Below are 12,187 nucleotides of genomic sequence, written 5' to 3'. Positions count from 1 at the left end.
TGCTGGGTGACACAGCCACAGCCAGCAGCTGCCACTGCTCCAAGAAGGGACACACTGGTGCTGGAGAGGAACAGGCGAGGGCAGCGTGGGCACTGCCTGGCACACTGGTGTGAGTGCTTCTCCTGGGGCTGTGCAGTGATTAGAAATCAGCATCTTATTTATAGCCTATTTATGCACTGAGCAATGCAAATGCTGTCCCAGCGATAAATGAATTCCTGACATGTAATGCAGAAGGAACAGCAGTGCAAACAGCTACCCAGAGAAATGGGGAGGCTGCTCCAGCAGGGATGGCTGCTCCTCTCCAGAGCCTTCCAAGCCACTGAGACCTGAACAGACAAGTGCTGCTTCAGGGCTTAAGATACAAGGTTGGGACACCCCCAGCAAAGACCCCTGCCCTGTCCCTACACCAGGATGGCCCCATGGGGTTTGGGATGGGGTGGATGACCCCATTGCACAGACATTCTCCCAGCCTGGGGCCCCATGGGGAAAGCAGCCACAGCCCTGCTCCCTCACTGCTCCCAGGGAAGCAGCATAGCTAGGAAATCTGGATTCATAACAAAAAAAAAAAAGATTACTCTGCCTGGCATCTGTATTTCACCTTCTGCCCAGCAAAACCATCCTCCCTTGCAAGGACCATTAATTATTTAAAGCAATGAATTTTTCAGCAGAAAGGGATCTTGTGAAGCAGGCTGGTTCCTCTCTTCTGTGAAGCATATTATTTTTAATGATCTAGGTTCTCCTTAATTGTGGTAGCTCAAATCCCCTAAAAACTCACAGTTCCTGCTGGAAACAACTGATGAGCTGCTCAGACTGTTAATCCCTGTGGAGAAGTGTGAAGGTCTTTTTCAGGACAAAGTGACAGGAAAAGGGCACAAACAGGATGGGTGCAGGTGAGTGTTAAAGTGGCAGAAGCGCTGGTGTGGTTTGGGAGCTGCCATCGGGGTTTGGCAACATGACTGAGTGGTCTCATGGCTGGCAGCATCCTGATGTGCACAGGGATGGCCAAAACCCCACCAAATCCAGCCAGGCCTTGGCAATGGGAACAAAGGTCTCGTGAATAAATGTGAGGGAATTTGTGTGGGCAATAGGTGAAGGAAAATGGTGAGGTTTGGGTTCTGCCACGTGGGCCAGGAATGCTGAGCCACAGAACAGCTGCCAGGCAGCTCTTGGGGACAGAAGGGGTGGCAGGGCCACAGCTGCCCCCAAAATATGTGACAGTAGAAAAGGGCACAGCACTGCTCTCTGCCTGGCTCCCACGTTCTGCTGGGTGTGTGCTGACATTATCTGCCAAAACTCTGCATATGCTTTTGGAAACCAGAAATTTTGTTTTTGTCATAACCTTTCCAGGGCCTCAGCTGGGAATTATCCCAAGTGCTCCTGCCCTGTACTGGAGCTGCTCCTGCAAAGATCAAAAAGCTGCTTTCAAAGAGAAATAAGAAGGCTTAAGTTTGAAGAAGTACATAGAGCAAAGGTACCAAAGAATAGCAGCTGAAATTCTTCCCACCTCCCTCTCTCCTCCCTGTTTGTGCCTGTTGCATCTTGAGCAGAAAGGAGAGGATGCAGGAAACAGATGCAAAGGCTGAAACCCAAAAATAGGCAGGGTGGGGAGGAATAATGGGGAGGCAGGAGGCTGCTTGTGACAGCCCAGCTCAGCAAGGCAGGAAAAAAACAATTTATCCCAGTAAAGAGCACAGCACCCAGTGCAAACCCTGCCAGGGAGAAGCAGGGCTGCCCATCCCAAGGCATTGCTGACCCCTGGCAGTGCCAGGGAGATGCCCCCAGGGAGGCTGTGAGCAATCCTGCCTCTGCCATGCTGGGAAAAGGCATAAAACCGTGTCAGATTTTCTGTTCCTACTCCCAGGGAGATTAATTGTTTATCCCCAAACAAATTAATCGTCCCCTGGTGGGACTGTAAATATGCCTTTATGTAGCATAATAAATTCTGATTAACAACAATCCCCTGCCCGTTATTTTAGTGTTTTACAGGTCTGACACATGCCATGGCTGGGCCATTCACTAAGCAATAAATCTGCTGTTGTTTCATTCACCAGAAAAATCAAAATTAAAATGTCACATAATGGCTATCCTGGGAAGAACTCCTTAATATCCATAATGAAAACTTTTTAAAAGTTAACTCATCTTTGAAAGGCAGCATTAAAGCAAGCAGGGGAGAGGGAAAATAAACTCCAGTCCAGTTTTCAGTGCTGAGAAACAGTAGCTGGTGTTTGGTTCAGCAGAGATAAACCAACCTGGCAAAGCTCCTGCCATCACTATGAACTGGGTCATGGTGCACATTAGTTTATTAATGCAATTTATTCGTTGGCACTTGACCACCCCCAACAGCTGCCATCCTGGATGGGGCCTGTGGTACCCAGAGCAGCAGGCTGAGGACAAGGCTACAGACTGCTGGGGTGTTCCAGCCCTGCTCAGATGCTTCAGCATCTTTGGAAATGGGGGCAGAAAATAAATGCCCTAAATAAATGGGAAATAAAATCACAGGCTCAGTGAGAAAAAGAAAGTGAAGGTCATAGTATTTCTGGCTTTTTGGGGGCATCTGTTGAGAGAAAATACTTAAGAAACTCCAAATGAGCTGGAGAAGAACTGTAAAGTCAACTGTAAGAGAAGAGGTGGCAAAATTAATCCAAACAGTTGCATTTTTAAATGCAACCCTTTCCTATCAGAGCTCTGTGTGATCAAATACTCCTTATGGGAATATGTTCTGGGGTTAAAGTGAGTACTGCTGCACCTGCAGATGTAGAAACCAAATGGACACCAAGATTTTAACTTTGTTAAAAAGCCAAACTGGTGCTGGATGGAGGTGCTGAGTGGGGGCCTGAGCTTTGGGATTTGCAGGAATGTTGGCAGCACCCGGGAGGCCGCTGGGCAAGTGCCCCCTCAGCCTTCTCCTCTGGCAGAGGGAACCTCAGTAAAAGCCAGGGATCTCCACGTGGGAGCCGCTGCGTGCGGGGTGGGTGGATGGAGCCTCGCAGCTCGTTCGTATTTCCCCCACAGGAGACACAGAAACAAACATTCTCCATCTGGGCGGCATTAAAGCCATTAAATCCAGGAAGAGGATCCCACTCATCCTCAGCTCCTCCCCAGCAATTCCCTTCCTTTGGGCACCATCTGAAAGCTTTCTCCTGCCTGTTTGATCTTCCCTGTCCATCCTGCTCCCAGAAAACGCCATCCCTGCCCAGGAACGCTGGGAAGTGCCCACAGTTATCCTGTCCCCAAACCAGGGAACAGTGCAGAGCTCCCTGTGTGATGCCACCAGGGAGGTGGTTGATGTCTCAATCCCCTGAGCTGGGATGTTTCGGCCTGAGCCACAGGGATGCAGAGGAGGCTCCAGCCCTCATTTCTTCTCCTTCAAATGCAGGATTTGGTGGATGGGGACCTGCCCACACCACAACATGTACAGGGGGTATCTCTCCCCAGCCCAGATTTAGCTGCTTTTGCAGAAAATTCAGCACCACCTCCACTAAAACAAAGCTCAGCCAGTTCTGGCCTTCCAGGTAACTTTTCCAATTCCCAGCTCACCAACATATTCAACAGAAGACCAGAGGGATTAATGCCCAAACTGATTCAAGGGGTGGGGGAAAGGCATTTTTTTTAATCAGAGAGAAAATAAGAGACAGATAATACGTCTGATGAATTATAGCCGTCTTTCTTTCGGTGCCATTGCATCTGGGGATGCTGGAAAGCAGTTCCTAATGGCACTGCTTTATCTAAGAGGATGATGGATAGTAGTGAAAGACAGAAAAAAAGGGAAAAGTAAGACATTAGCACATCAATGGTGTGCCTGTGACCTCCATCAAGGGATTCGAACCAACTTAATGAAATTTTAATTAGGCAGCAAGCAGTGCACTGTGCTGGGTACGAGATCAGCCCTTCTTCCCTTCACTCTGTCATTATCCTTCCCTGGGATAAGCCCTTTCCTGGCGCTGGCAGCCGAGCCGGGCTCATCCCCGTGGCCAGGGAATGCCCCGCGGGTCACACAGCTCGCCCATCTGGCTTTTCCTCACAAATCCAGAGGAGGAGCCTGGGAAGAGTGGGATTTGCAGCCTCAAGAGGATGGAGGGAATTGTCCCACTGTCAGAATGTCCCTGCCAGCCAGGGCCAGACTCTGCTCTGGGTCTGCAAAGGGGAAATGCAATGCTCATTCCAGAATGACTCTGACGTGCCCAGGGATGCCCTTCCGGAGGTGCAGAGTTCAGGATTTGCCCTTTGAGGAGGGGGTGTGTGGGCAGATGACCCTGTGTGACCCGACCATCACTGCCAGGTCTGGCCACAGCTCAGCTGAGCCCCGGCTGCTGCCCAGCCCCAGCCCCGAGACTGACACCACCTCTTTGTTCAAGCAAAGCAGCTTCCCTCTCCCTCTGAGAGCAATGGACAGAACTAATCCTGGGAGCAGCCTGACTGCATTTTCAATCAACTTGACCTCCCACAGCCCACCCTTAAGGTGCTCCTGTCTCAGCACTCCTTTCAGCCCAGCTTAGCTGAGAGCAGGTCAGTGAGTCTCAGTGGTGGTTTGTGGCTTGGGCACTGAAATGTGGGGCCACAGCTCAGGAATTACGGATTTCCCCAACACCGGGTATTTTCAGTCCTGTTAATGTAGGTCAGGAAACTCTGGGTGGCTGATGAAAGAAGGTAAAGTCTGCTCTGGGTAATGTGCATGAAGGTGGTGATGTCAAGAATTCCTTACTCTTAGTGCTTACAACTCTCGCCAAGGTTGTGTAAGTGCAATTAAAAATCAAATGGACTGGCAGACAGTCTGGTCTCTTGGGAAGTTCTTAGGATGAGGAGCTAAAAGTTGATTTCCTGATAATCCCAAGTTAATGTGCTGGCCTAATACGTGACTGGAGGCAGAGCAGACTCTGCCTGAGAGGCAGCACACGCACAAGTTCCCGCTTGGGTCACGCTGCACCTGTCCCTAATTCCAGAGCCTGTGCTACAAGAGGAGTGACAGATTTTCCACAGAGTGACTGATTTTTCCCCATCTCCATGAGTATCCACTGGGGTTGGGGCTGCTGTGTACCTACTCTGCAAACCTGGCCTCATGGGCAAAGCCCAGATGACATCAGGGACCCAGGGCTGAAGTGATGCAGTAAGAAACCGGCAATGAAGATTTAATAAAAGGGTAAGCAAGTTTATTGTACACTTTCACTAAGCTTTGCTGAATCTTTTCAAGTCCTGCTCTAAAACCCAGGAAAGACACACTCAAGGAACTGCTGGTGTTGGGCAAAGCATCCCCCCTGTCCTGTGCAGGTTATTTTGGGCTCTGCTCCAGTATGGCATCACTGGCTCCATAGGCAAATGGTCCATGTGGCTTTAACCTGAATATCATGGGCTGATCAGCTTCTTTGTTATTTTAGATTACATGCTTGGCAAAGCCTGAAAATAATTGGAGACTATCTGGAAAAATAAAAATAGAAATTTGAAATGTGGCAGCAGTAGCTTCCCAAGTGCAGCACTGAGACAGGAACCTATGAGCCAAATGCTCCCACTGAAAGAGAAAATAAATTAACTGAGGATGAAGCACTATTTTGAACGTACATAGTGATTTGGCACAAGGAAAAAGAAAAGTCATGAGATGCAATGAAACCACTCAGAATTCAAAAGTTCACCTGTTTTTTGGCCTCCCAAGAGCAATTCCCTCTCCCCAGGGTACCTGCACACCTTGAGATGTTCCTCTCCAGCCCTCACAGCTCCAAGTCATCCCACAACAGATCCTAAGGGCCTCACTCACAAATTGGCTGGGCAATATCACCATCACCATCCTTTCTCCTCTCTGGCTCCAGCCAAATCCTCTCCAGTTTCCATCAGCTCCTGCAAGGTCTCAGCCTGTCCACAACATCTGTGGCCATCAGGGATATTTTATTATACTCCACCCCATCAAAAAACCATCATGATGCCGAGCTCAATGCAAAGCCCCAGCCGCACTGACAGGGTTAAATTAAAGGTACCCATGATATTAGAGAGCTGCAAAGTAATTATGAAAGGAAGCAGAAAAAAGCCAGCAACTCTAAGCAGACATGAAGGCCCTCTTAAGAGAAGAAAGGCATGTTAATTAACCTCCAGACATGATTCAAAGCATCATTTGTAGCGTGATTAACATAATCCCCCAAGTGCACACACAACTGGCATTAAGGATCATTTGCAGGACTGAATGCTCCCCCACCCCTTCAACAAATCGGCACATTAGAGAAGGGACCAGCACCAAGCCTGCACGCTGCGGGGAAACTAAAGGAGCAATGTTCCCCAGGGATGGACATCCCGGCTGTGGGTGGGCATCCTCCCCAGGTATGCTCAGCATCCTCCCCAGGTATGCTCAGCATCCTCCCCAGGTCTGCTCAGCATCCTCCCCAGGTCTGCTCAGCATCCCCAGGTGTGCCACCAGCTCCACTCTAGAAAAGCTCCTGAGCCCCACATCAGCTTTAGCTCCTTTAGCCCCCGGCAGCCCCAGCTCCCACCCTCCTCCTGCCAGCAAACTCCACTTGAGCAAGCGCTGCAGGCTCTTTTCAGGAGCTCCCAGATTCCTGTCCACGTTCGGCTTTCATTTAAAGAGAAAGCTGCCCATCAGATAGCTGGAAAGATTGGAAATGAACGTCACGACTCTGAAAGCAAAGAAAAAAGAGCCACGATTTCCCCATCTCTCCAAAACGGAGAGAAATCTCCTGCTTGAACTCGTGCGTTCCCAGCACTCGGCTCCCCCCGTGCTGAGCAGCAAGGCGTGCGGGCTCGGAGGCTGCTCATGCAAGAAAGCCAAAGCTGTCGCCTGCCTCAGCAAAGCTATCAGGACTATTTTATTATATTCCAGCCCATCAAATAACTGTCACAACAGGTATTCTCCCCCTCATCGTGGCAGAAAGCTGGTGAGGGAGTACTCTCCTCTGAAAGAGTCCGGTTGTTCGTTAATTATTTGGGTGGTATTAATAAAGGTGACATGGACATGTCACCAAAATGCCCTGCAAACTCCCCTCAGTGCTGTGATTATTCATCTCTTCCTCAGCCCAAGCTCAGGAACTCAGAGACTTTGTGCTGCATTATATTCGGGATCTCAGTGTTTCCAGAGGCTGAAGCTCGTTCAAAGGAGTCACTGCTGAGCTTCGTTCTTATCTTTAAAGTTTGTTATTACTTGGAAGTGTTTATCTGCATCACATTTGCAAAAACATCTGAACAAAGGCCAGCTCATGGAAACAAGAGCATTTTTGCACCTTTTTATATAAATAGGAAGGAGTTTATACAGCTGGTTCTTTTCTTTGCAATTCACAATATTTGTCTCTAATGCCAATTTTAAGGACCGTGATGAGATTTAAGCAATCACACGCAGACCTGGTGTCCTGGGAGAGATAACAGCGCAGCTCCATGGCAGGCTGAGAAATACAGCTGCTGACACCCTTTGTGCCCGGCACAGCCACGACCTCCCGGGGATGCAGCCCCGGTTTGGGGATGCTGCCACACTGTGACCTGGATCGAGTCCAAGCTCGTGTGTTCCGAGCAGAGGCAGGGATTTCACACTCACAGCCTCGGGGTAAGCTAAGAATGAAGGGAGAGGAGGGAGAAAGGACAGGGGCAAGCGGGCGGTGGGATGCCGGGGCCGGGCTTTGTGCGGTCCCTGCACACACCCAGTGTGACGGGCGGCTGTCACCCCGGGACACCACGGCAACCCCCGGGACCCAGGGGTCTGCGCCCCCTTCATTCCCAAAACCTGGCAAGGGCATCACCCCGGGTGACCGGGCAGGGGGACAGCCACGGTCCTCCACATCCAGGCTCGATTTCTGGATCCACGTGTCCCAGGAAGAGCGGTTCCAGCCACCTCCCTGCTCCCTCCTGCACAGCAAACTCAGCCGGCCAGTGATGCTCAGAGCCCCGCTGGGGAGCACAGAAACCTCTCCAGCTTCCTGCTGAGTCCCTCCCGCACACCCTGCAGGAGCCAGCCCGGGCAGGCCGGAGGGATTTGGGGCCCCGGCAGGGCAGGGTGCCCGGTCAGCACCGTGGCCACGCTGGGGCTCCACTGACCACGCTGGCACAGAGGTTCCATGCAGCACCCCAAGAACAGCCAAGCATCCCACAGAGGGATGTGACCACCACAGGGACCACGGGATACCCAAGGGGAGCTGAGGAGATGCTCAGAGGCAAGAAGGGTGGGATGCAGAGGATGAAAGGGATGCTGGAGAGAGCACGAGGAGATGCAGAGGATGCTCGAGGGCAGGACGGGGGATGCAGGAGATGCCTGGAATGCTCTGGGCAGGAGAGGGATGCTGGAGGAGGGCTAGAAGACAGGACAAGGGGCGCTGGGGTGGTGATGGGGGATCTTAGAGACGTGAGGAAGACACAGAGATGCTGGAGAGCCTGGAGCAGGTCTGGGGGGATGCAAGGAGATGATGGGGTGACGCCGGGGGGCCCAGAGCAGGCAAGGGGAGGATGCAGGGGAAGTGATGGGGGACGCTGGGGAGCTCGAAGCAGGCGGGGGGAATGCCGGGGAGGTGACGGGATGTGCCGGGAAGGTGATGAGAGATGCCGGAGAGCCAGAAGCAGACATGGGTGATGTCGGGGAGGTGATGGCAGATGCCGGAGAGTCCAGGGAAGGGCAGGAGGGATGTCGGGGGGCTGACGGGGGATGCCGGGGAGCCCGTGAGAGGCGGTGGAGGGTGCAGCGGCGGGGAGGCGCTCACCTGCCAGGAACCGGAGGGGATGTCTCCGAAGCCGCCGGGGCCGGCGGAGCCGTGGCAGCCACGGGGCGGCCCGGCGCAGCGCCAGAGCAAGCCGAATCCGGCGGGGGGGCGGGCCGGGGGCAGCAGCCAGGCCGGCGAGAGGAAGGCGGCGGCACAGGCGGGCAGGAGGCCGGCGGAGGGCAGCGCCCAGAAACAGCCGACACCGCTGCACATGGTGCGCCGGCGGGGCAGGGAGCCCGCGCCCCGCGCCGCCCCCGCGCCCGCCACCGGCACCGGCACCGACAGCATCGGCGGCGCGGGGCGGCCGGCGGGGCCGGGCGCGGGGCCGGCTGGGCTGCCCGCGCCCCTGCGCCCTCCCTGCGCTCTCTCTGCGCGCTCCCTGCGCGTTCCCTGCGCGCTCCCTGCGCCGCCCCCCCCGCGGGGCGCGGCTGAGGACGGGTGCGGTTGCGACACCCGCGGCGGGCGGGGGGAATCCGGGGCGGGGGGAGCGGGGTCACCTGTGCGCACGGTTCTGGGGCGTTTCAGGCCGTTTCTCTGCCCGCTGCAGGCTGCGCAGCGGCCCCCAAAGAGTCGAGTTATTCCTGCGGTTAATTATCGGCGGTATTTTTAACCCTGCCTCCGTGGCCGCAGATGGCGATGCTGCGCTCCGCTCCTGCAGCTCTCCCGGACGGGGACACGCGTGGGGAACGCGGGAGGATTGAGACCCTCCGCGGCAGGGAGGTCTCGGAGCGGGGTCTGCTCGCTCGGGCAGTGTTATCCTCTAATCCCGCAGGTTTCTCCAAGGTATCGTGGAGCGGCTGCCCGGGAACCTGCGCTTACTTGAGGTGTAAAAGCTGCGCCTCCCAGTGCAGATGGATTTTTATAAGAGTCATTCTAAAAACTTCATGGATGAGGTTTTATTCCTGCTAAACCTCACGGTGTCTGTGCAGCACAGATTGATGTCTTATGTTTGTGCCTCACAGCTCTTACGGGTTTTCTCGCTCTCAGGAGCTCAGCTGTTCCTCCGAGCGGTCCCACGTCCATCATAAAGAATCAGATCCTTTTTAAAATGTAGCAAAAAATATCTTTATCCTACGCTAATGTCCTCTGGCGGGTTTCGGGCACTTACTGCCGATAGCGCTGAAACAGTTAAAAACATTTGGGCGGCTTTTGGTCAAAAAAATAGGTTTTCCTTCAGATCCAGGGTGCGTTGGTTGGTGTTTTAAGCGCAGCGCTTGGAGAGGGCTCGGAGAGTCCTGGGAAGCCCGTGCGGATTCCGGCAGCAGAAGCCGGGGGCTTGGCACCCTCTCCTGGTGTGCGCCCGGAGTGCTGTAGCAGCGACGGCAAATCATCCTCTCGTACAGCTGAATTCACGGGCAAAGCCTCCGGTAACACGCTGCGGCTCTGTCTGCACACAGCGTCTTGGCTTCACTGGGGTGTGTCTGTGTCCTGCATTCAGAAATGCCGCGGATGCTGCTCGTCCTGTGACTTCAGTAATTCCGAAAATCACACTCAGCCTTGTTTTCTTCCTCCATATTCCTGGTTTGAAGAAATACCCAACTGCTGTAATGTGCTCCATCGCTTCTTGTACTCCTTGAGGCATCTAGAAAAGCAAAAGCTGGGGAAAAAAAGAACAGAGAAACAGAATACGGTGTTAAACTAGATTATTATTTTTCAAGTATTTATTGTGCCATAGAACGGCCAAGAATTTGGGAAAAATTCTGTGGATTGGAGAAAGGTCATGTGAGGTGAGTCCCACACAGCGCTGGCGATGCCATCTGAGCAGAGTGGAGGTGCCAACGAGCCCATTTGCTTTCACTAATTCAGAATAATTCCAGAGTGGCTCCAAAGCCCTGCAGAAAAGGCTCTGTTCCTGCAGCAGCAGCCTGCAGCAGGGCTGGGAAGAGCTCAGGACCTTGGAGTGGGGCATTTTCTGCTTTCTCCTGCTCAGTGCTGCTTCCCAGAGCTTTGCTGTCCAGCACATCTGCAGCAGATGCCACCAACACAGCTCTTCTTGCTGGGAGTGAACCTTTTTTTTACCTTTTTGCTCAATTTTACATTTCAAACCTCAAGTTTTAACTCACCCACTGAGAGTCAGACAGAGACTCTTCACCCTTTGCTTGTGCCCAGGCAAGGAGGAACAAACCTTCCTCTTTTGGGAGCTCAGTGGAAGGAGACAGGGAGGGATTGCAATGTTTTAATAAAAGCAGTTAATTTTTGCCAGGCTGGGATGTGGGAGAATTCCCCTCCTTGAAACGCTCAGCACAGGTTCCCATTCCCAGGAGGGTTCATGGACTGAGGTCAGCCACAGCAAATTTGCCAGGAATTTTGTCTGTGCATGCAGACACTTGTTTTCCCATTAAAAAAAAAAAAAAAAATTGGAGAAAAATACAAATCTCTAATTGAAAGGTGCTGTGAATTTCTGTACAAATACATTTTTGACTCCTCATGTGTTTAGGACAGTATTATTTATTCCAGAGTAAGATCTCAGCTCTTAAATTCCTTTACTCATATATTTTTTGGTATTTGTATTCCCAAAGTAGTGAGAATTCTATATAAGAGAGATAATTCCAACATCATGGGAATAAATGGACTGTCCCAAAGATGGGAGAAATGGGAATGGCCTCTAACATGTGTTACATTTGTGTTTTTGTGCTATAATTTAGCAGAGCAGTGCCCTGTGATTAATTATCCGAGGCAACAAAGTCTTGTTCTGCTTTATTACATCTGCCCAAACATGATCATTCCATTCATATATTTTCAAATATTAAAGTTTACTTATTTTTCTAGCTGTGGAGAGGAAAAAAAATCAAGCAATTAGACAGCTTTTTCTTGTTTTTTTAAATTTTAATTTAGGGAGGAGTCCCTCAGCTTCTCTGACATTGGCCAACCCATGTCCTGAAGTCATACGTAACCGATTGCTCAGATAATTAACCTGCCATGTTCTGTTAAAGACTCCAGCACCTGCTGTCACTCACACTTCCAGTTCAGATCCAGATCCAGGCTGAATGAGCAACTCTGGATTGGAGCTTCAGCCCCTCTGCATTCCCAAAAATGAGAGAAAATTTCAGTCCAGGGAAGGTAATTCTTCTCAAACTCTTGTCTTGCATCCTTGTTCCACCCTCATATATACCCTAAAACCTAAGAGGACCAGTGCAAAATTTTTGGCAGAAGATGTTAATTTAGAGCTCCCTGAGTCATCCCATTCTTTACAATTCGCTCATCTTTGGAATATTTTAGTCTATTAGCAGTCTCTGAGGTTACGTGCCAATTAAATAATTCCATTCATTATGCAGAAACAACATAGAACAGTTCATTATGCTCCAGCCAGCCTCTGGGCATGTGTACAGAACTGTATCAAAGAGCACCAGTTAACAAAAATAATATCAAAAGAGAAAATGCGGTTGCTACAGGGTGTTGATCATCAGCACCACCCCACCCAGGAGACAGCTCCATCCCAGCCCTGGAAGATCCCCATATACCTTTTATACAATTTATGAGTCTTAATTACTGAGTGTTTGTAAAGAGCTTTG

General features: G+C 51.5%; 1 protein-coding gene across 1 annotated transcript in view; it reads right to left on the bottom strand.

Annotated features, from left to right (window-relative positions):
• The window catches only part of LHFPL7 (LHFPL tetraspan subfamily member 7), a 59,039-nt gene extending 50,076 nt beyond the window's left edge, over window positions 1–8,963 (bottom strand). The window contains exon 1 of the mRNA XM_014255145.2: window positions 8,676–8,963. Coding sequence (XP_014110620.2) covers window positions 8,676–8,963 — 288 coding nt within the window. The remainder of the gene's footprint in view (window positions 1–8,675) is intronic.
• Between the last annotated feature and the right edge of the window lie 3,224 nt (window positions 8,964–12,187).

Source organism: Pseudopodoces humilis, chromosome 23, assembly GCF_049639895.1.
Source record: "Pseudopodoces humilis isolate 2021_Gansu_Grassland_sample_001 chromosome 23, ASM4963989v1, whole genome shotgun sequence".
Taxonomy (NCBI): Eukaryota; Metazoa; Chordata; class Aves; order Passeriformes; family Paridae; genus Pseudopodoces; species Pseudopodoces humilis.
This window is presented reverse-complemented; position numbering and strand designations above follow the sequence as displayed.